The 24,228-nt window shown below is 47.7% G+C and overlaps 1 protein-coding gene across 5 annotated transcripts in view; it reads right to left on the bottom strand.

Moving 5' to 3' along the window:
• Positions 1 to 1,816: 1,816 nt before the first annotated feature.
• KPNA6 (karyopherin subunit alpha 6) overlaps positions 1,817 to 24,228 on the bottom strand; it is a 53,096-nt gene continuing 30,684 nt past the window's right edge. For 4 of the 5 annotated variants that reach the window (XM_053267042.1, XM_053267044.1, XM_053267041.1 and 1 more), the window contains exons 8-14: positions 21,392 to 21,491; positions 20,142 to 20,305; positions 19,167 to 19,245; positions 9,185 to 9,310; positions 6,881 to 7,008; positions 4,759 to 4,937; positions 1,817 to 3,672 (exon numbers count right to left, since the gene is read on the bottom strand). In XM_053267042.1, coding sequence (XP_053123017.1) covers positions 3,485 to 3,672; positions 4,759 to 4,937; positions 6,881 to 7,008; positions 9,185 to 9,310; positions 19,167 to 19,245; positions 20,142 to 20,305; positions 21,392 to 21,491 — 964 coding nt within the window. In that variant the 3' untranslated portion in view covers positions 1,817 to 3,484. The remainder of the gene's footprint in view (positions 3,673 to 4,758; positions 4,938 to 6,880; positions 7,009 to 9,184; positions 9,311 to 19,166; positions 19,246 to 20,141; positions 20,306 to 21,391; positions 21,492 to 24,228) is intronic. The other variant, XM_053267045.1, reaches the window with a different exon arrangement.

The following is a 24,228-nucleotide window of genomic DNA, read 5'->3' as shown; positions in this document are numbered from 1 at the left end:
AGGTGGTCTGCTGGAGTTCTTTTTGCGGTGGAGTCCCAGGTGTAAAGCACAATAGAGCACAAAAATATTTTGCAGTTGGGAGTTGCAAGGACAAGGGAGCAGTGGAGTCCCAAGTGTATAATGCTCGAGGAAGCACATTGAGTCATGGGGTTAAGGATACTTATATCCCAAAACGTGCCTTGGGGGCACGTGGCTGTCATGCTCTGCTGAATAGGGGTGTCTAGACAGGCATTTTCGGAATGCATTGTGTCTTCCTTAGTAGGAAGGTGTGTGAATTGCCTATTTTATGCAAGGCTGATTGTAATGAAAACTAGGGTATGCAGGTGTGTCAAGAGCGTAGTCTGTGCTGGGACCAACTCTCCCAATAATTCTATCAAAAGTTTCAATGTGCACCTTTTCAGTTACATGTCTGACTCATCCCTATTGTGGGGGAGTCTGCTGCTGCACTTATCTGCCTTCCCTTCCAGGCCTAATTGCTTCATTAGCATCAGGTCTGATCTCTCTTGTGAGAGGATGAGGGGTGTTTGAGAGCTCATGACCTCAACTGCCAGATAACTCACAATCATTAGTTCTGGAATCTGCTTAGCTGGGCCCCACATAGGGAGGGGGTGTGTGAAGCTAATCCCCCTTGAAATTTGTGTTACTTGCAGCCCAATCTAGGGGCCACCAGTCATAGGAACATAGGAAGCTGCCATATACCGAGTCAGACCACTGGTCTATCTGACTGCAGCATAACTTCTTAGCATCAGATGAAGTAGTAGGTGTGGAGACAAACTATCAAGTGAGAGTAGTTGTCTCAGGTAGTGTGGCAACATGTCCACTGCCAACTAAGCAACTTGTCTCCATGTATAACAAACTGGGAGCTCACATTGCGGTGCAGCTCCTGAACACAGCAAAAGTGCAATCTCCAAGCCTGGAGATGCAGCTGTAAACAGGGAGGCTTCTGAGAGCCGGGCAGAATAAGCTCAGCTAGTAACAGCCCACAGGCAAGAGATGAGGGCATGCTCTCTCCCCTGCAACTGGTATTGAGAGGCAACTTGCCTCTGAGGCTGGAGGTGGCCTACAGTCATCAGACTAGTAGCCATTGATAGACCTGTCCTCCATGAATTTATCTAAACCCTTCTTAAAGCCAACCAGGCTGTTGTATATCACTACATCTTGAATTCAATAGGTTCAACAGCTCCCTTTGCAGGGCAGATAACAGTCTCCTTTTCAGATGCTGCCTCTCAAGCTTTCCCCTCAAATATAGACATAGCTAAAAAGGTGGAATTGCAGCAGCGCTTTAATCCACGCTAGTTGCTTGCCTTTGGGAGGTTCTAGAGAAGCCACCAACCGCACAGTTGTCCAGCAGCTAGCTATGGGTTCAAATTCCCCATCAGGGGAATCATGTGGCCTCTGCTCAGGTCAGCAGCAACTCATCCAATGAGGTGGGGACGGCCCTCTGGTTCCCAGCTGCTCAGCTGTGCTTCTCCCATCCCACCCTGCCTCTGGGTTAGAATGCACAGCTTGATGAATGAGGAATGGCCAACCTGTGGGCAGCACAGCTCTCATTCACGGGGGAAGGGCAGGATGGGAGAGAGGTACAACTGGAGCTGCCAGGAACCAGAGGCAGCTGTGCCTTGTTTGCCGCCCCTGGGCTCATTGGGACAAGTCAAGACACACCCTTGCCTCAGCTCTTTTCCTGTAAAATAGGAACAGAGTACCTCATTGGTGACATGTGAGCCAAAGCTCAGGCATGACTTGGCACATGAAGGAGGCAGGACCAGACACCAGGAGCACTACTGAGCGGGGGAAATAACTTTGCTTCAGGCACCTCTGGATTGCAGTCACTGAATGCACAGATGTAGTTTATTACATTTCCTTGGCATTGGTTTTCATTTTTCTTAAACAATGAAGAGCAAATCTCTATTACAAAATACAGCCCAAGGCTTCACATCCAATTTCTCACCTGCTTGAATGTCTCTGTTCCTGAAGGCTTGGGAACCCTGAATCCAAACTTTGGAGAGCAAAGGGGTGGGGGTGGAAATGTGTGCATAATGTAAGCTTTCGTTAAGACATCTGAAGGGGCCCTCCCTCCCTCCCCAAAAGAAATCCATTAGCTTCCCTATTCTCTGCTGTGGCCACTAGCCAGTTTTAGCCCCATCAGGGAAGCTCAGCCAAAGCTGCCAGCTGATGTAATCAGTGGGGAGTACAAGAGAACCTAAGGGGCTTGGGCAGTGTCTCCAGGTAGCCCTGCCACCCAGAATCCTATGCATATACCTTAGAAGAATTGTATAGCTTTCCCCCTCTCTGAAGACCAAATTGGACAAATATTTATGCGTATATATAATATAAAAAATACAGAGCTTTGACTTCTTCATTTTGAAGTAAAAATGTACACAATACAGTTGTGAGCAGGAGGTAATTCTGAGAAACAGAGGCCACTTGACTATTGGAATAGAGAGCCAATTATGTGCCAAGTTTAGCTACATCACCCTCCCCAAGAAAAGCTATCAGATCTGTCCTCACCCCAGCCGTCCAAGAACATGGAAAAAAAAAGAGAGAGAGAGACATGAATCAAAAGGCTTCAGTAAGTTTTGCCAATTGTTTTTCTTCAAGTAAAGATGCAAGATGGGGCTTCTTCCACCAGTTCTTCAGTCAGTAGCAAATGTAAGTCAAGGTCCACCCTCAGCAACTGTGCTTTGAGTCCTCTTGTCTTGTGCCTCCCCCTTAGATTTCGGGGTGGGAGTGGAGGTACTTGCAGCTCTGAATACCATAAGCAGTTCAAGAAAAAAGAAAAATCCCCCCGAGGGGTAAAGCTTTCCCCATGTTTTGTGGGGTGGCATTGTCCAATCTCTCCTGCACCAAGTACAAGAATATGTTTTAATAGTGGGGAGGGGGAGGAGAGGAGGGCAGCAGCAACTTGGCCCGTATCCTTGAAAGGTGCTGTTTGGCAAGAGGGTTACCCCCCAAAAATAAACCAATGTGGGCCGAAGTGGTGCTTTTGGCAGATTAAGAGTCTTTAATAAAAATTAAATGTGCAAAAAAAATGGTTTTAAATAGTTGAACACAAGCATCCAGGATCAGATTCCTTGGTTATTGTGTGTCATTTTGCTTTCTCCCACTGAAAAAGTCATCTGTCAAGTACCCAAGTGAGGAGTCACACTTGGGAGGAAAAACCACCACAAAAAAGGGAGAAACACACACTAGAAGGTGTAACTGGTTTACACCTCTTTCATCCACCTCAGCACCTGCTTTTGACAAACATGTGCAGCAGCAAAAGAAAATAATGTGTTGTGTGTGTAAGAATCTCTCCTCTTTGTGAGAGCAAAGCATTGCTGCTGTGAAGGAGAAAGCCGTTTGGGAACAGGTGGAGAGGGCTCTTCACAGCCGCCTGCTTGGCAGAGGAGAGAACAGGGCCAGGTCTGTGAAGGCTCTTTGCAGTTCACTTGCCAGTGAAGTTGTGATGTTTCTTCTCCCCACACACACACACTCAGCACACGCGTTATAGCTGGAAGCCTTCCATGGGGGCTTCTGGCTGCTGGAAGATGAACTGCTGCTGGGTCTCATCTACCTGGGGAGCCAAAGCGGAGTCATCATCATCAATGCCAAAGTAGTGCTCAATCAGGTCAAAGGCCTTCTGGTAGATTTCTTGATTTTCATGGCTCTGCAGAAACTCTATTTTATCCAAGCCTGGGGGAGAAACACAATGATTAACGTCTTAAATACTCAAATTCATTTTTCAGATGCAATCACAAAAACGAAGCAAATCACATTGTTAGGAGAGAAAGGAGACAATACTCACTAGTTCCTACATAAACTATAGAGTGACAAAAACAGATGGATACCCATCAGAGAGTCAGTGAGATCTACAGAACTTTAAGAAGAGCTACAACAACCTTTCATAAAACTGTTTTTAGTGTTAAAAGAATAAAGTTTTATAGAATAGCATCAAAAGTTTTATAGAATAGCATCAGGATCTCTGTACGTCAGTGTGCATGGTGCTTCAAATTTAAGGGGACAGCCCTGAGGGGCTTACAGCCTAGAATTCAACCCAGGGAGACAGGAAAGGAAATGGAAGTGGGGGAAGAATGTACCATTTGACAGTTACAAGTACTTCAGTTTGGTTACAGGAGGGCATGGGGACCAAGGCAGGGGTTCTCAAACTTGGGTCCCCAGATGTTGAACTACAACTCCCATAAGCCCCAGCCACAATGGCCAATGGTCTTTATGGGTGGAGATGATGGGAGATGAAGTCAAACATCACCCAGGGATCCAAGTTTGAGAACCCCTGCACTAAGGGACTGTGCTGAAGGCTTAATGGAAATGGTGGATTTTGAAGAGGGAATGAGAGGAAAAGGAAGAGGCGTCATCACAAAGGCCTCCTAGGCATCAGGGCAAGAAGGGAGGGGGTAGAGTCACTGGAGGGAGCAGAAGACCTTTGGCCAGTTGACCGGGCTGGAGGACGGGGCTGGAGGACGGGGCTTGACGAGTAAAGGTCATGGACAGTGAGGCAGAAGGGAGAATTTATTCCCACTCTTAAACACATTTATTGAAAGTGTTTGCAAACCAGGGTGTGTCTGTCACACACACCCCATGTTAAGTCTCCTCAGGGAAAGACAGTGCCAAGATTTCCCTTACATTGTTTTTAATCCTGCTGCTGGATTTTCTCAATGTGCAAAAATTATCGAGTTGCTATTTCTCTTAGGTGATGGGGGCCACTGACTGAAAGGCAGCCTAGAAATGCCGAACAGACCAAGGATGACTGAAAGTGCTCACCATAAGCTTCCTCAATGAGGCTGCAGTAGGGATTGATGCCCGTGCCACTCTGTTTTGCCTCCTGCTCACCCAGCCGCAAGATGTTCTCCAAGCCATTGAGGGCCACTTGAACAATCTTTGAGTCCATGACTGTCAAAAGGTCACAGAGGGGTTTGATACAACCCAGGTTTACTAAGTATCTGGCAGAAGAAAAAACACACAATCATTCAGAACACCAAATATGAATCCAAATAAAAAATGGGATGCGTTTGCAGAGCTTAATTTGCACAGAGGGGCAAGCGACAAGAGCTGGTGTAGCACAGTGGCTAAGAGACTGAGCTGGGAATCAGGCCTTCCCAGTTCAAAGTTAACCTCTGCCATGAGCTTAGGTAAGCTGCTTCCTCGGCCTCAGGTCCCCATCTGCAATATGGGGATAATCTATCATCCCAAGAATTTGGAATGAACTGCCGGTGGGGTACGAGAGGCCTCCTCATCTCTGGCAGCTTTTAAAAAAGAGTTCTCATTCTCTTATTTAAGCAAGCAGTCAACAAGCTGTAAGTTTTATTGTACTTACATTTAAATTTTTAATGGTTTTAATGCTACATTTTAAACTGTGGTTTTAGTGTTTTGTTTTTTGTAAACCACCATGGGATAGTTGTATGGCGATACAGAAATGTAATAAATAAAATTATATCTAATCTACAGGGTTGTTGCAAGGATAACATCAAGGTAATGAACATGAAGCACTTGGCATACTCAAAAAGTACTATGCAAATACTAAAGTATTCAGGACTTGTGTCGACTTAGAAGCAGGTGTCCCCACTGCAATACAAAGGAGCTGGATTTCCATTAAAAGAGAAGAGGTGCACGCGACAGCATGGACTTAAACACCCATGAGGGCTTAGCTAAAGTTTTAAGGATTGAAGTCAATGGGTGCAGAGGGGTGAGTGTGAGTGTGTGTGTGAGAGAGAGCGAGAGAGAGAACGCGCAACCTGGTTGTCAAGCGGTGCTTCTCTTTTCAAGGGCCAACTTGGAAGGCACTTCCTCTTAGAATACATCATCCCTGCGTGCCCCTCCCTCACCACACACAGAGTATTTACCAGCCTCTGCCAGCCCACAGGAAGCTGCACACAGCTCTGCGCTTTTGACTACTGCGGCTAATAGACACCCAGACATGTCCGCCATGTGTTCAAACAGTTTTTAAAGCCCTTAAATCTAATGGTCATTGCGACAGTGTTGCAATGCAGTCCACACAGCGTGACACATTCTTGTGTCTTACAACTTGAAGTTCATACATTTCAGCTGACAAACTTTAAAGTGTGTACCTTTTGAGAGGGAAGAGAGCATAGAATCACAGACCAGCAGGGCCCCAGCTCTGTAGGTGGCCACCAGTCAGATGCACCCATGCGAGCGACCAAAGAGCAGGCCAAAGTGTAAGGGAAGCCGGTACCCCAGAGACAGGTGGGGTGCAGTAGGCCTCCTCCTGCCCAAGCAAAGCTCCTCACCTGCTCATGGCCATTCTTCCCTCTGCTGCGAGGAAGGCTGTGCACTCGCCTTTCAATTCTCCCATATGCTCCCTGCATCCTCAAGAGCTCCATCTTTTTTCTTCCCCACAATAAGCCTCTCAAGATGGCCCAGCCCACCAATTTAGGCTGACCATGGGGATATCTGGAGACCACAGGCGGTGGCCCTACACCAATCAAGCTCTTATTCCCAACAAGCTCATGTAAACAGAGCATAATCAAGGTTAGGGCCAGCATGGCATAGCAGTCAGAGTGTAGGACGAGGACCAGGAAGGCCAGAGTTCAAATCCCCAGTCAGCCATGAAGCTCACTGGGCAATTCTGGGCCAGCCACTTACGTCTCAGCCTAACCTACCTCACAGGCTTGTTGTAAGGATAAACATAACCATGTACAGCACTCTGGGCTCCTTGGAGGAAGAGCGGGATATATGTGTAAAATAGAATGAAACAGGGCTAAACACTACATCTGCAGAGACAGCCTAGGCTGCTCTCAACTCTTTGTTCACATGGAGCTGTTGGTAATGCAGGAGAGCCAAGGCCAATATTATAAATATTATAACAGGCACATCCTGCTTTTCAGCTATTCAGTGTGGCTAATAAGTGACAAGAGTTGCAACTTACTTGATCTGTTCTGGAGTGCCTCCTGACGTTGCATTTGTGATCGCCCAAGCAGCCTCCTTCCTTGTGCGGAATTCAGCTTTCTGCAAGATCTCTATCAGCACTGGGAAAATGTTGGCATCTATGACTGCCTGAAAAAGGGCAGGGGTGGGGGAGAGAAAGAACACTGAGAGCGCCTCCTGCCACGGAAAGATGGAACCGCTGCCCCCTCCAAGCTACTCTTCCATCTGGAGGCATCTTCAACCATTCCACTGCCCTCCCCTACTAAAGGCCGGCTGCCTCAAACATCAGGTCCTGGCCCATTTCTGTTGCACTCCAGGTGTGCTTAGGCTCATCAAGGGGCTTCTGGCCAGTAGAACTGGCAGCTTCTTTTCTTCAGACAGTTCCCATCACCACCAAGGGATGCTCCAACTCCCCTCAGTTTCAGAAGCCTTTTGCATCTTGACTGGAGAGCTGTTTGAGAAACAAGCCCTCTTGGTCTCAAACGAGATTCACTTTGGAGCCTGGCTTTGGCCTTTTTCTGCCTTTCATTCCTAGCTTACTTGCAGTCTCTCAGCTTGTGTGTTAACACATTTGCTGGGTCCCATGGCTGAGAAGATCAGGCAAGGTCTGCTACGGACTCTGCATACCCTCCTTTTGAGAAGGAACATTTGGTTTAAGATTCAAGTGGGCAGATGCAAGGCTCCCAGGCACTTAAGGAATGAAAGTGTTACTTGGAGAGCAGACTTGTGGAGGAAAAATTGAAGGCTGCTGAAGATAGGACATCTGTTTCTAACACATCTATGTTAAAAATGCTAAATGCATTAGAATCCGTCGTTATCCTGGCCCAGGGTGCCCCACTAATGAGGTAAGATGAGGCAGCTGCCTCATTGAGGCACTGGTGGAGGTGGCAGACTGGCTGCCTCAACAGATCTGCTGCCACCTCACTGCCCCCAAACACTTTTTTTTCTTTGCAGTGCACCAGTAGCCACTGTTGCCTTTCCTCCTACACCATTCCACCTAATGTCTTGCAGAAAGGGAGAGTTGGAAGAGCAGAAAGTGATGAAGTGCTCCAGCTTCTCCACCCCTGTTGTATGAGCAGACAGAAGGTGGCAAGAGGCCAGAAAGGGGAGCCGACGTGCCCCTATCCCAGCACTAGATAGGGGAAAGGGGGACTCACTTTGCCTGCAAGGGGAGGGATTGACAGCTTCCAACCCAACCCTTGCAAAGACTTGGGAAGGAGGCTGCTAGCAGCCCTTCCTCTTCTCTCCAAAAGCTCTTGCCAACGCTCTTGTCCTGGCCCTGCTCGCCTTGCAAATCACCAGGAGAGTAGCTGCTGTGAGCCTCCCCTCTCAGCCCAATTCCCCATTCAAGCCTCTGAAAGGTGTCCAGGGAAAGGGGAAGAGGCCTCTAACTGCTGCAGGGGGCAAGGCTCACCCCAGTGGTAAGTTGTACGTTGCCTCAGGTACCTTGGGCCATCGCGACTATGCAACCAAGAGGGAGTTTCTGCTTCAGTCATCCGAGTGCACAGAAGTGCTTCACAAATCTTAGCACTTCTCTGCTAGCCTGTGGAGTCCAAAAGCAGGCTTGAGACCCAAACTCAGCCCAAGAAGTTCACTCTTTTGAAGAACCTTCCATACTCAGAAACTTCACATTTCAAAGTTTTATACCCCTGACATTTAGAAACCGCCTTATTTCCATTCAAACACGACTCAAGTTCCGTTCTCTCTCCTGTAGTCTTTCATGTATTTGCCTCTCGCTGAATAGCTTTTCTCACAGCATCTTGGGGCCAGTTCTCAAGGTGCCTTAGCAAGGACTGGGCCTGGGATCCTCAGGCACTTGCTCACTCCCAAAGCCTTCTGGCCCTGCAGTTCCTCCCAGGAGTTAGCAGCTGCTCAAGCTCTCCAAGCAGGTGGGCGAGTGAGCAGCAGTGGGAGAAAGAGAGCGAGAGCAGCTTGCTATTCTCAAATGGGATAAGAATGAGGATGAGAAGCAAAGAGGAGGAGTGGGACAGCCTGAGTGGGGGAGTCTTGCCCAAGGACTGCCCCAAACTGGGAATCAGCACTGTCACTCACCCCAGTACATGATGGGAGACTGCATGGGAAATCACCAGTTCTTATGGCTTTACGGTCTTCCTCAATACACACCTGAGTAGCACTGAAATCAGAACTACCAAGGCACCATAAAGACCAACCCTTAGAGGACAAGTACATGATCAAGACAGACAAGACACGAGACAACTGCACTAGCCCAGTCATAACAGGACAGCTGGTGTAGGTCTCAACTCCAAGTGAGTCACATCTAAAGGTGCAATATGGGAAGTTGTACCTGAATCTGAGCCCTGTTCCCTGCTGTGACATTTGAGATTGTCCAGCAAGCTTCTTTCCGGATCGACTCCTTAGGGCTGCTGAGTAGGTGAAGGAGGCAAGGCAATGCCGAGCAATTCAGGATCACCTGAGAAGGAAAGCAGAAGAGCTGTCGATCAAGTAAGCACTTGCGTTTCCTCCACCTACCAGAAGGGCAAAAGGCATCATTGCTGACCACCTTGAGAAGTTCCAGCAGCAAGAGATAACTTGGCATTCTCAGGCTGAAGGCATACCACCACCCCCAACCCCAGAATTAAATGTGTGCTTAGACACAAATGCAAATGGGCATCCCATACCACAGAGGTTCTCAAACTTGGGTCCCCAGATATTGGACTACCATTCCCATCATCCCAGCCACAATGGCAAAAGCCTGTGGATTATGAGAGTTGGGGCTGTGGAAATCCACTCACGTATGTGTCCAAGATGAGTGAAAAACCATGCCCAAGCTTGCCTCCTCTCTCGGCTTTGGGCTGGAGCAAAGCTGGCTGAGCTAAGTGGTCCCTTCCCACGTCCTTACGTTAGTGCCTCCCTCTTCAGCACACGTGGCAGGCAGGCAGTGCTCATGGAGAGCTCTCTTCAGACCTGCTGAAAACTCAGCCAGCCTGGAGCACCTGCAGCAGGAGCTGAGCAGTGGCCTTTCGATCTGCAGCCCCACCACCTTCCTTTCCACTGGGCAACACAGCCCGGTCGGCCAAGTTGGCACTCTGCTTTGCACATCTCCCCGCCAAGCCTGGGAAGGCACTTTCAGCCACGCCATGCTGCTTGCTTAACCCTCTGGTGAGGTTCTAATCCGAGGGTTGTGGAAGGAGGTGGCTTACAGGCCAGGCAGCCCATGGCTAGAGCCCAGGAACAGCCCATAACCTCCGTGGAGGATGGTGTAAAGGTCAGCACAGGGACTCTTCCGCAAGGCAAGACACAAATGAATTTGTGTGCCCGGAGTGGCAGTGGGCAGTGTTCCCTCTAACAGGGATTCCCACATGATGTTGACTATAACTCCTATAATCCCCAACCAAAAGCCGTTGCAGCTGGGAATGCTGAGAGTTGTAGTCAACAAAATCTGGGAATCGCTGTTAGAGGGAACACTGGCAGTGGGGAGGGCAACTTGAACTCTGCCTGCCCCAGAGAGAGATGGGCTTGCCTAGCTATGAAACAAGATCTTGGGAGTGCTGGATGATTTTGGATGGCTGGGCAACTTGCTTCTCAGCCTCCTTTCTCTGCTTGCAGAATACCAGATAATGTCCACCCTTCCCTGAGCATGTTCTGGAGTAAAGAGTAGTGCATTCAAACAATATAGGTGGCAGGATTACCCATGCAAAACCTGGTCTGGTGTTTTGTGTAAAGAATGAGTGACTGCTCCTGCATTCATTTTCAAATACAGCTCAAGAGAGCTAGGAGCAGAGGTTAGGAGGCAATGGCAGCAGCAAGAAAAGAAAGTCATCAAAGAGGAATGGGGAGGCAAAGAAGTGACAGCAAGGGAAGCAAGAGAGCTTGCCACTAGATCAAGGTGAGGTGGCAGACTGCAAAAAAAACCCTCATCCTTTCTTTCTGGAAATAAAGCCTCTGTTCAGCCTTGCTGGTCTTGTCATTTGGTTAGGATTTTTAAATCCTAGGCCACTGGACACATCAATATGCCACAGAAGAAAATTCTCAGTTATTTCAAAAGAGTTGTGAAGATGTTGATGGTGGAGCTGTTTGAACTGCGGGAACAAGTGATTCAAAGGAGGTTACTGGACATTCTACAAATACATGTCAACCTTCTCAAAGTGTGGCATGTAAGCCAGCAGAGAAATGAGCTTTTTTGGTTACATGGTGGACAGACAATGAATAGCTGGATTATAATAAGGATACTGGCATAAGCAAGTTGTGTCAAAGATTCAAACACCTTTGTGATGGCACATCTTGAGTTGGTGGCTTTAAAGCACCATTTCTACATGAAATTGTCAAGTTCCACGACATGTCAGAGCAACACAAAAAGTGCATAGACGCATTTAATGCTGAGGAAAATCCCCGAACTACCCTCCCTGCAAAATGTATGAAAGAAACAGAGCATTGGTTACTCACCGTGAAGGCTTCTTCTGGTTGCTGCTGTCAAGGCATCTCATTGGGTTATCCTCATCATGTGCTCCTGGGCAGGACTATGCAAATTCTATTAGAGAAAACAGTCCTATATAGCCCTGACGGGGATAACCCTGTCCCAGTTCTTATAGGCTGAGTAAACAATGTCGAATGAATAACAGGTAGAAGAAACAGAGGAAAAACCAAACAGAGAAAACAACATTCAAAGACAGAGCATAAGGGGAGACTAGGGGATCCTATCTCCCTTACTCGAGAAGAGGTTCCCCCGGAGGAGAGCAGCGAGAAAAAACAGTAGGGTGGGCTGAGATGCCTTGACAGCAGCAACCAGAAGAAGCCTTCACGGTGAGTAACCAATGCTCCGTTCTCGGTTGCGGTGAGTAACCAATGCTCCGTTCTCGGTTGCTGCTATCAAGGCATCTCATTGGGACATACCCAAGCAGTATGTCTCTGCCTCAGGGAGGGAACTACCGGCTGCTCTACTCCTGGGGAAGAACCCTTTGAAGTACACGCCTCCCAAACGCCGCTTGGGCGGAGGCATACAGGTCTAATTTATAATGCTTGATGAATGTGGGTGGACATTTCCATACTGCTGCCTTGCAAATCTCCTGAACTGAAGCATTAGTGGCAAAAGCTGCCGAGGCAGCTGCAGACCTGGTGGAGTGTGCCCAAATGTTAACAGGAGGGGGCGTCTTTAGAGTCTCGTATGCTAGCGCAATACATGCCCTAATCCACCTGGCTATGGAGGTAGAGGATACGGCCTCCCCCACTGAAGATGGTAAGTAGGATATGAACATAGTGTCTGATTTCCGGAAACTTGCCGTACTTTTAATGTACTGTCGCAAGCATCTTCGCACGTCGAGCTTGTGCCAGAGCTTTTCTCGTGGATGCACAGGATGCTGGCAGAAGGATGGCAGGAAGATATCCTGTGCAGTATGAAATTGCGATACGACCTTTGGAAGAACGAAGGGATCTGGGATCAGACGAACCGAGTCCTGGGAGAACACGCAGTACGACTTGTGAACTGACAATGCTCTCAGCTCGGACACCCTTCTGGCCGAAGTCAGCGCCACCAGGATTGCCAATTTTAGGGAGAGCAGTCTCAGCGAGATGGACCGGATAGGTTCAAATGGTGGTCCTTGTAATGTTCTCAGCACAAGATTTAAGTCCCAGGATGGGAAGCGATGAACTACGGGTGGCGACAATAAGGAGGCTCCCCGCAGGAACCTTTTTAGTAGAGACTGCGCTTTTAGACTTGTAGACGTGCCTTTTGCCAGCATTGGTAGCAAAGACGCCGCCTGCCTTTTTAGGGTGTTAGGCTTTAGCCCCTTGTCTAGACCATCCTGCAGAAATTGTAAAAGGTGATTAAGGGAGGCGCAGTCGCTGGATAGCTGGTGTCTCCGTAGCCAGCAAAGGAACATCCGCCACGTATATTGGTAAATTCGGTTCGTGGACTCACGGCGAGAGGCTAGAATGGTGTCCGTTACCTTTCGAGAGATGCCCCGTGCGAGTAGCCGGCTCCGCTCAGCCTCCAAGCGGCTAGTTGGAACCAAGTCGGGTTGGGATGTTGTACTGGTCCCTGAAGTAGAAGGTCTGGCCTCGTCGGAAGGTGCCATGGGCGGTCTACCGCCATGGCTACTAACTCTGCGAACCACGGTCTCCTTGGCCAATAGGGGGCCACCAGGATGACTTCTGCCTCTAACATTTTTATTCTTCGCAGAACTCTCGTGAGAAGGGGAATCGGAGGAAAGGCATATAGAAGGCCCCTGGGCCAATTGCAAGATAGGGTGTCTGTCCCCCAAGCAGTCCAACAGGGAAACCTGATGATGAAGTTTTCCACTTTCGCGTTGAGAGGTGTCGCGAAGAGGTCTGCCTCCAGGCGCTCCCACCTGGATGCCAACTGATCGAAGACCTGATTGTTCAGCGACCACTCCCCCGGGAGAAGATCCTCCCTGTTCAACCAGTCCGCAATGGAGTTCAAGTCCCCCTTGACGTGGTGGGCTGAGAGGGAGCCGAGGTGAATCTCCGCCCATGATAGAAGTAGTACTGATTCCTGAAAGAGGGACTTCGAGCGCGTTCCCCCCTGCCTGTTCACATGTGCTTTCGCAGTGGTGTTGTCCGTCTTGATCAGTAAATCTTTTCCTTGGACTAATGGTTGAAGGTGTAGTAGGGCGAGCCAAATCGCTCTCAGCTCCAGCCAATTTATGGAATGGAATCGTTCTTGGTCGTCCCATTTTCCCTGGACTGAGTGCTGGAGATAGTGGGCCCCCCAGACCCTGTTGCTGGCATCTGTTGTAATTATCAATTTCGGGAATTCGAAGAAGCGTTTCCCCACGGACAAGTTCTGAGTTTGATCCCACCGCCATAGGGATATTCTGGCCTCGGAGGAGAGATGGACCGAGATGTTCCGTTTCCTGGAGATGTAGGTCTGGAAGGCCAGGAGGAACCACTGTAGCTCTCTCAGGTGAAACCTTGCCCACGGAACTGCCTCTAACGTTGAAACCATCAGGCCCAGAAGACGAGCCAACGACAAGATCGGGGACTTCCACGCTAGGAAGGCTAACCTTGCTTCCGAAATGATGGACTGGATCCTGTCCTCTGGAAGGTAGACCCGGCCCCGTATCGTGTCTATGATCACGCCCAGATGACGGATCCTGTGGGCGGGTGTCAGGTGGCTCTTGGTGGTGTTGATTAGGAACCCGTGTAATTTTAGGGTGGATATAGTTAGTTCTAGGTCTCTCTTTGCCCGGTCTGGGGAGTCTGATTTTAGGAGAAGATCATCGAGGTTCCCTGAAAACATGTACCCCTTGAAGGCGCAGATGTGCTAGGACGGGTGCTAGGACCTCTGTAAATATCCTGGGTGCTGATGAGAGGCCAAACGGAAGGGCCCTGTACTGGTAATCCGTCCCCGCGTATTTGAACCGGAGGAAGCACCTGCTCTCTGGATGGATGGGGATGTGGAGGTAGGCCTCCTTCAGGTCTATCGAAGAAAGCAGGTCCCCTTGCTGTAACTCCTTCAGTATCGAGCAGAGAGACTCCATCCGGAACTTGCGGGCCCTCACGTATCTGTTGAGGTGTTTCAGGTCGAGAACCGCTCTGCGGGAGCCGTCCTTTTTGGGTACCGTGAACAGAATAGAGTAAACTCCTTTCCCCACCTGTCCTGTTGGAACGTGTTCTATCGCCCCGATGTCCAGAAGGTGTTGAATAGCGGCGGACGTTTCTAAGTGTCTGGTAGAACAACGTGAGCGAGGAGTGGGTAGGAACCTTGGGCGAGGAAAGGAGCTCAGTTCTATTCTGTATCCCATTTTGACTAAGTCCAGAACCCAGATATCTGTAATGGTCTGGGACCACGTGGGGAAGAATCTGGTGAGTCGACCCCCTAGGAGCGAGGCTCCTGAGTCAGAATTGGGGCTTCCCCTGTTTTCCCTGCATGTTGGCGGAGCGGTTGTTGGGGATTCTGGTGTTGAATCGCTGACAGGGCCAAGAGCTCCTGGAACCCCGAAATTCCCGATCTCTTCCTCTAAAGGAGGGATGAAAGGAACGAAATGGTTGGAAGTTCCGCTTGAAAGGTGTCTTATCAGGCTTCCGTGGCGCTGAAGGCATGGTCTTCTTTTTGTCTTTGGATTCTACTAGAATATTTTCCAAGGCGGAATCTCCAAACAGCTTGGAGCCGTCGTAAGGGAGGGCGGAGAGGTTGTTCTTTGAAGCGGAATCCGCGTGCCAGGTTTTAAGCCATAAGTGGCGTCTGCCTACGACGGACGCTGCTGAGGCCCTAGAGGAGTAGCGGATGGCATCGAGAGATGTGTCGGCTATTAGGGACTGCGCCCGCTGGAGCTTTATCAGCTGTTGTCTAAGCCGGCTGGATTCGTGGGGCGTTTCGTCGATAAGGTCGTTCAGCCAAAGGAGGCTGGCCCTAGCCGTTATGGAAGCCACCGCCGATGACCGAGTTGCCAGGGATGCGTTGTCGTGGACACGACGGAAGGCAAGCTCCGCCTTCTTGTCAGATGCATCCTTCAAGAAGCCTTTGCCATCTCTAGGTACTAAAGAGCCGCTGCTCAACTGAGAGATGGGTGCATCGGTGTTAGGCGTCTTCAATAACGAAGAAGGTTCTTGCTGGAAAGTGTAAAATCTGGTGGCGGATGCTGCTGCCTTCTTAGGTATACTCGGAGCGGACCACTCTGCTTTGATGACCTCTGTAAAATAAGCTGGCATAGGTAGTGATAGCTCGCGAGGCTGTGCCCTCGGAAAAACCAGGTCACCTTTTGGATTCTGACTGGGTTCAGAGGGGGTCTTTGCCTGTAGGCCAATGGTATGTAGGACCTTGGTCATGAGGGGGTTAAAATCTTCAGGGGTGAACAGGCGCTGTGACACCTGTGATTGTTCAAGGTCCTCAGCCCCCGACCAGTCCCCTTCATCTTTATTTGGATCGGGATCCCGCTCAGGGTCCCCCTCAGGGTCCCGTCCACCCCCTTCCAGGCCCCCAGGGTTGTCACCTACGTCCCCTACATCCTCCTCCCCGGGTGGAGGTGGTGCCGGCAGCCTATGCTCCCTTACAGGGCGTATGACTCTAGCCGTGGGTTCCCCTGAATCCTCCCCGGAAATTTCAGAGGAATGAATAGAAATAGGATTCTTAGTCGCCTTTTTTGGCTTCTTAGACCTCTTAACATGTTTTCTTTTAGACTTGGCCTTCCTGGGAGGTGGGGATGGGGAACTGGAGACAGAAGAGTCTCTGCAATGGTTGTTTTGAACCAATTTTGCCACTCCAGAGGGACCTGAGCAGGAATAGTGGGAACCGCTTCCTGATTCAACACCTCCTCCCCCCCCCACCAATTGCATGGATCTCACCAGATTGCAGGCAGAGGAGATAGTAGCGGTGCCGGTCTCTGTTCCCGCCCTTTCTGGGCAAGCGCCATCTTGCAAATCACGGAGGTCGCTAGGTGACGCCGCCATTTTGTCTAAGCCCGCCAGAGCACGAATCTCCGCTTGTGAGGGGTGTGGATTCGGGATCGGGCAAACCGTTCCCGCTCGCAGCCGCTCAGTAAGGTCTTGAAAGAGGGGCTCCTCAAGAGTAACTCGACGCTCCGTCGCCGAGCTGCGCGTAAAGCACCTTGGTCTGTCTTCGCACACTCTCCCCTCCGTGCTGCCTGAGGACTCGCCACCCGAGGGGGCGATCGACCGCAGGACCTCTCCAACTGCCTGCTCGGACGGATAGCCCGCCGAGACCGGGGCAGAGAGGAAACGGGCGTTAAGCTTTCTCTGTGGCGGATAGGCAGAGGCGGGTCGCCCGGGAGTCTTGAGAGCTTTGGAAAGCGTGAAGAAGGACGCCCTGTTGGCACTAAAACGTTAACGATCCTTCCCTGCTTTTTAAATTTGTTAGCTGTTTGCGCCATACAACACTGGCCGGGGATGGAGGGGAAGGGGAGATGGACAGAGGAGGCGGGTAGCTAGAGACGTACAGGGGGCTCTAGGTAACCGGGGAAAGACTAACAATAAAATAATATTTTTATTTTTATTTTTTTAAGCAGAAAAACGGCAAACCAAAAGACAAACACCGAAGGACTGAGCAGAGGAAACAAACAGAAGGAGAAATAGTACAAGCCTGTTAGTAAGGAACAACACGAGGAACAGCCTGCCAGGAGCAACGCAGGACTATAAGAACTGGGGCGGGGTTATCCCCATCAGGGCTATATAGGACTGTTTTCTCTAATAGAATTTGCATAGTCCTGCCCAGGAGCATGTGACGAGGATAACCCAATGAGATGCCTTGATAGCAGCAACCGAGAACGACCAAATCTTTCAGCATATAAATACACACTTCATTATTGTGTATTACATTGACTAAACCAGTAAGCCTTTCAGTAACATGCCAGGATTGTGTGCGCTAACAAGTAAAATGAATGTTGACATTATTTTACCAGTATGCCAACTGGACCAGCTGTAGACAGACTATAAGTTATATCGCAGCATGTGTGAGGGTAGATACAGCAAGTAGTGAAAGATTCTGAATTCTGTTCTAAACTGCTAGACAGAGCAACATATAAATCTTATGCTGAGGAGGTAATGTTTGCAAGTTATTTGTATGGTGGCAAAATAGAAGACTCTTTCCTTACCATAGCCCCATGAGAAAACACTTTCCTCAGGATACTTGGAAAGTATAGACAAAGAGCTGACAAAACTCAGTCTATATTGGAGGAATAGGAAATGGTTGGTTGGTATGCGAACCAAAGAGAAATTGCACAAAATAAGTAGCATCTTGTAGCCATGCACTGTGTTGCACATCAATTACAATTATCAGTTCTGAAGTCCATGAAAAATGTACCCTTTCTAGACAAAGTTGACAGTATTCCAACATCACTATTCAAAATCTACAATAATTCTTCCAAAAGAAATAATGAATGAGGTATAGTAACAGCAGCTTTTACTGCCTAACTCTTAAAGTTACAGAAACTCCACATCGTCAGATGGGTTGCAAGCAAAGCAGGCACAAAAACGGCAGTTCTGACTGACCAGAGTGGCCTGATAACGCCTCTGGAAAATGCTGCCTCTGGCAGTAACACAAAGTCAAATAAAGCCAAGGGAATCTTGAAGACATTGAAGAGAAACCAGATTGTTGTATTTTCTGATAGACTTCTTGATAATTTTCAAAAACCTGTCCCTAGTATTTCAGTAAAAGAGATTCATTACGGAATCAAGTTAAAGTTCATGTCTCTAAAAGCCTGCATGACTTGGAAAATTTAAGAATGGATACTCGTCAAATGGTAGAAACTTTTCTAACAAGTTCTAGAACTGGCATTTTCAAAGATGTTAAGTTAGCTCAAGCACAAGAAGGTCAAAATAGATTTTAAAGAGACAGAAATCAGATTACTGAATCTGCTATTAAGCATGTCAAAGAAAGATTCATGAATGAAGAAGCAGATGCAATTGCAGGAGCTACCTCAGTGTTTGATATATATACCTGGCCAAGATATAATTTACAAGTATTCGGAGCAACTGAAGTTACCACACTTCTGGATCATTACAAGTCTGTTATTTGTAGAAATCCTGAAAAAAAGCCAAATCTAAAAACAGAAGTGCTTGGGGAGTGGTACGAATTCAGTTTTTACTAAGGTCTTGCCAATAAGTGATATATTGGCAAAGGTCACTTCGCAAGATAGTTTCCCCATTCTGTCCAAACTTCTGAAACTTATTTGTGTGCTTCATACTTCTACCGCCCTGAGCCATTTTTGGAAGGGCGGTATAGAAATCGAATAAATAATAATAATACCTCAAGCTATGAAAGAGGTTTCAGTCAGATGGATTTAATAAAGAACAAATTCAGATCATCACTTGAAAGTGAAAGTTTAAGTGACCTAATGACAATAAACTTTATTATTGTCAACAGTGACAATAAATGGGCCCTATGAGCCAACCTTCAATCCTGAGAATGCCATTGACAAGTGGTTCTTCAGTGCAAAATCTGAATGACATACTGTGGACACAAATGCCAAAAGATATAGATAACTGATGATTTCCATTTCAAGGTAACTCATTTAATGTTCAACAATTTTATGAGAAGTCTTGAGAAACAGAATAACTATACTTGTGTATGCATGTATGATCATCATTGAATGTGCTTATACAATGTGGCAGGCTGGTGTAGCTTCTTCCTACAGCATCTAGCTAGTGAAATTTCGGTCCGGCCAGTGAACTGAGCCAACATTTCTTCACCCCTGATGGGAGCTGTAGTCCAGCAAAGTTTGAGAAGCCCTGGCATGCCAGTTTCAGTGTTCTTTCCAGACAAGCAACTAAATCATATTTATCCCCCAACCTCTCCTAAGGATTAATTGACTCCTGTACATTCCGATACCCAGGACTGTGTCCCATCTCATCACCTGTGTTTGGATGTCGTCTCCTGTCACAATGTTGCCAACGGCTCGCAAGGCCGGGGAAGCCACCTTGTAATCACTGTGCCTATAAAAAGAGAACACAAGACACTGTATTTACCTGAACCGAAGACTAAATTTAAGACCATCCCCTTAAAAATACAGGTTAAATACAGATTATACCTGTATTGATCCAAAGGGAAGACGATTCTGAATTTAAGTCAACCCCCTGATTTCTAAGTAAGAACTTGGAGAACATCTAGTCTTGGATTCAGGTAAATATAGTACTCGGCAGCAAAAGAAGGAACCCTCCCATTCCAACCCACACATTTAGCTAATCTCACTCTCCCAGAGGACTCTAGTCAAATACAATGGGGGGGGGAGTGTACAGATCGTCCTCATCCTATCCTATAATGTGCTGCCCTAGGTACAATACAAGAGTTGATGTCTTTTCCACATGATTCACCAAGCTACAACAGTCTCAGTATCACCAAGTTTTAACAACATTCTTACCCTTTGGATGAGTAGAAACCACTCTAGCCACAAAAGGGTGGTCAATGGTTCAGTCTAAGTCCATGAACTGTACTTGTGAGATTTTCGAGAATCTTAGAGCTGTCTATACAATTTTCAGACTACCGTTTCAGCCCTAACATACATCCGCACAAATGATGCAAAATAAACTCATTGGAGGGTGCAACTATTGGAGACAGAAATTTTTTTTGTGCCTTTAAGCTATTTTGACCTTTTAATGTTTGTTTGTCAGCTGCTCTGAAACCTATTTTGAAGAAGAAGAGCAAAATAGACCTTTGTTGAGTCAGTCAAATACACCTCTGTCTGCCTAAGGCATGAGTTCTCAGCCTTGGTTCCCCAGATGTTGGACTACAAGTCCCAACATCCTCAGCATCTGGGGACCTGAGGTGGAGAACCCCTGCCCTAAGCTGCAAAGGGGTCAATAACCAACATCCTTCAGAGCTGGACACTCACATTAGCAACTCCACCAATCGGCGACACACTCCGGAATCTATTACAGCCTGGATTTTCTCATTGGGACCATCCGACAGGTAGGAGAGTGCCCAGCATGCGTCTGCCAGCAAGTCAGAGTCACTGCTGAAGAGCAAGCGTGACAAGACTGGCAAACAGGATGACACCTGCCAAGAGGCACAACCACAAGACACAGTTAGGAAGAATTCCAAGAGAGGGGAAAGAAAAACTATGGGCAGCTCTCAGGTGGGGAGGAGTACAAGATGCAGGTATCCAAGTGGTTCTGACCTGAACGTTTATACCTATCAGGATCGAGACTCAAGGGTTGGCCCATTTAATTGGTATTTAAGGATCCATGGGGCATACGGATCCATAAAGTTCAAGCTAGAAACCCTCAAAAGTTTTTAATTGCTGTGCCAGAGGCATACATGGTAGCAGTAGTGGCTCATGCCAAAGGAAGCAGCTTGAGTGGCTCTTCTCTCTCCCACCTCACCCAAGAGCTATGCTGCCTGCAGGCTGGCCATTCATCAAGTGGCCATTCATCAACACATTAACTGTGCTGTTAATTGTGCAGCTCTACCTGGTGAACAGTCCGCCTGTGGGCCACATGGGGTAGTAGAAAGGAGCAACCTGAGCTGCCTACTTTGGTGCTCCTCCTCCAGCTCATTAGGATGAGCCGCCTCTCTCTGCTTTTGGGAGAGTACAACAGCATTTTTAATGGACTGTTAATTGTAATTTTCATGAAGGAGAAGTGACTGTTGGAGGCATGACCAGTTCTCAAGTGACTCCAGCATCAGAAGCAGGGTGGATTTGATTTAAATCAAACTGATTTAAATCACGATTTAAATCACTAGCTGGGTGGATAAAAGTAAAAAAAATCCGATTTAAATCAAAAATCCAATTTAAATCAAAAAAATCAGATTTTTTTATTTAAATCTGATTTTTTTGATTTAAATCTGATTTTTTTTATTTTTATCCACCCTGCTAGTGATTTAAATCGTGATTTAAATCAGTTTGATTTAAATCAAATCCACCCTGATCAGAAGTGATGAACGTTTGCTAACCTAACTCTTCCCACTGTGCCAACTGCAGGCAAGATTGTGTTTGTGCACCTGGGCGAGCACTAATGAGTACAAGCCCCAACCCAAGTCAGAAGCAGCACAGTTCAGAGTTCCACCACCACATTCTGCACAACGGCCCCAAAAGGCATATGTGACTGCAACAAGGAGGAACAATGCACATGGGTGCCTCACCTTCTCAAATTCAGGGGGTGGGTTCTTCCCTCTGCACAGGTTTGACAGCGCCCAGACAGCATTTCGTGTCATTGTCAACCTGGTAGATTTTGTGAGGAGCCTGAAGAAACGGACACAAGGCATTTTACACACGCACACTGGCTACCATTTTTTGTTCTTACGGCCTTCATTTTATTTTGTCACATATTAAGCTGCTTTCTACCATTGGTCATTGGTCCTGGGGAGTTCAGTACTACCCACATTAACTGGCAGCACCTATCCAGGGGTTCAGACAGAAATATCTTTTCTAGCCTTACTTGAACGTACTGCAGATTGAACCTGGGACCATCTGCAGGCAAAGCATGTGCTCTACCATGGAAATATGGCCCTCCCAAAAGTTGCACAACAACAATTGTTAGCCCCCAAGGCATTAAGTAATTTCAACAGCATTTCCTTGTACTCAGTTCTACAATTCTCAAAGGTGTTTGGGCTGCAGCTCAGTGGTCTGGTCCTGCTTTGCATGCAGAAGGTCTCTGGTTCACTCCCTGGCAGCATCTCCAGGTAAGGCTGGGGAAAACTGCTACTTGAAACCTTGGAGAGCCACTGCCGGTCAGGGTAGACAATACCAGTGGTCTGACTCGATACAAGGCAGATTGCCATGTCCCGACAGTTGATTAAGATGAACCACCGCAGCTTCATTTCATGGCTAAGCAGCTATTTGATCCTGGACCCATATCCCCCAAATATAGCTACTGTGCCACAGTGGACATTTGGACAAACACAATCTTATCTACTCTCCTCCCATTAGTTTTAACTTTGTATGCCGCCTTCCAGCCAAAACAATCCCCAGGCAGGTCACACTAGTGATGACAATGCAATGAGAACTAAGAGGAACAGCCAGAGAATAAGCAAACTGGAAGGATTAGCATCCACAATAAAAGAGTCAAGGGAGCAAGCATCCATCATGAGAGGCCTGTCAAAACACGACAACTGGTACCCCTCTTCTGAACATGGGCAGGGCCTCCTGGAGAACAGAGCTCCAAAGTCCGAGGTGGCCCTGCCCAACATGCAGATCCTCACCTCGGATGGTGGTGAGAGGCAGAGCCTCCAGCCATCTCAGTGGGCGGGCAGACTCACAAAGCAGGAGGCCCTTTAATCACCAAGTGTTTATTATGCCCTTCCTCCAAAGTGCCAAGGACAACTTGCCTGCAACTGACTGTTTTGTCCCGACAGGTCGCTTTGGCCAAGAGCACATGACTGGACTAGACCAGATTTATAGTCAACTGGGGATTTTAACCATAAGCTTCCCTGTGCTTAGCTGAACATACTCAGGTCTTTCAGCCACAGGTCTCCACTACTTTCATCATCAGTTTGGAAAGTAAAGTGATGCACATTGGGCAAACCACCACAACTTCACACTATAACCTAATGGGGTCTGTGCTGTTGATGACTGACCAGGAGAGGAATCTTGCAGTCATGGTGGACAGCTCATTGAAAGTGTCAACTAAGTGTGTGGCAGGTGTGAAAAAGGCAAATCCCATACTAGGAATCATTAGAAATGAGACTGAAAATAAAAACTACTGCTATTATAATGCCCTTATACAAAACGATGGTGTGGCCACACCTGTACTGCGTACAATTCTGGTCACCACATCTAAAAAGGACACTGTAGAACTGGAAAAGGTGCAGAAGAGGGCAACCAAGATGATCAGGGGCCTGGAGCACCTTCCTTATGAGGCAAGGCTATAACACCTGGGGCAATTTAGTTTAGAAAAAAGATGGCTGAGGGGAGACATGATAGAGGTCTATAAAATTATGCACGGTGTGGAGAGAGTGGATAGGGAGAAGTTCTCCCTTTCTCACAACACTAGAACCAGGGGTCATCCCATGAAACTGATTGCCAGGAAATTTAGGCCTGACAAAAGGAAGTACTTTTTCATGCAGCACATGTGGTGATGGCCACTGGCTTGGATATATTTAAAGGGGGCTTAGATGAATTCATAGACAGGTCTATCAGTGGCTACTAGTCTGGTGGCGATAGGCCGCCACCAGCCTCAGAGGCAAGATGCCTCTAAATACTAGTTGCAGGGAAGCAACAGCAAAAGAGAAGGCATGCCTTCACTTCTTGCCTATGGACTTCTCAGAGGCTTCTGGTGGGCCACTGTTGGAAACAGGATGCTGGTCTAGATGGGCCTTCGGCCTAATCTAGCAGAGCTTTTCTTATGTTCAAAATGCTGCAGCTAAGCAGACTTGGAGGCACTGAAGTGCAATACAATGTGCTGATGGCACTAGCTTAGAAGACTTTCAACGGGGATTAGACAAATTCATGGAGGAAAGGTCTATCAATGGCTACTAGTCTTGATGGCTATAGACTACCTCCATGTTCAGAGGCAAGATGCCTCTAAATACCAATTGCAGAGGAGCAGAAGAGGGGACATGCCTTAATCTCCTGCTTGTATTAGACTTGCGGTTTGGGCGGTATACAAATGTGTAATATAATATATAATAAAAATAATAAAAGTAATATAATATAAAACTTCCCAAGGCATCTGGTGGGCCACTGTGTGAAATGGCATGCCGGAATAGATGGACTGTGGGCCTGATCCAGCAGGACTCTTCTTACTGAAGAAACTAAAAGTCTTCAAGTTCCACTCTTTGGTTCAGATGAGCTCTTCCTCAAACAAATAATATAACCTACACTATTCCAGCCCATGATGTGTCTTAAGCAGACACTGACAAGGTCCACCACTCCAAAGCTGCCTGAAGAGTAGATCCAGAGGACTCAAGCAAGAGCCAAGTTGTACATAGTGCTGAAAGCATTACACACTTCAAGGATCCCTTCGCCAGTCAGCTCTGAA

Source organism: Hemicordylus capensis, chromosome 7, assembly GCF_027244095.1.
Source record: "Hemicordylus capensis ecotype Gifberg chromosome 7, rHemCap1.1.pri, whole genome shotgun sequence".
In the NCBI taxonomy this organism is placed as follows: Eukaryota; Metazoa; Chordata; class Lepidosauria; order Squamata; family Cordylidae; genus Hemicordylus; species Hemicordylus capensis.
The sequence above is the reverse complement of the archived record's forward strand: the minus strand, read 5'-3'. Positions and strand labels throughout refer to the sequence as shown.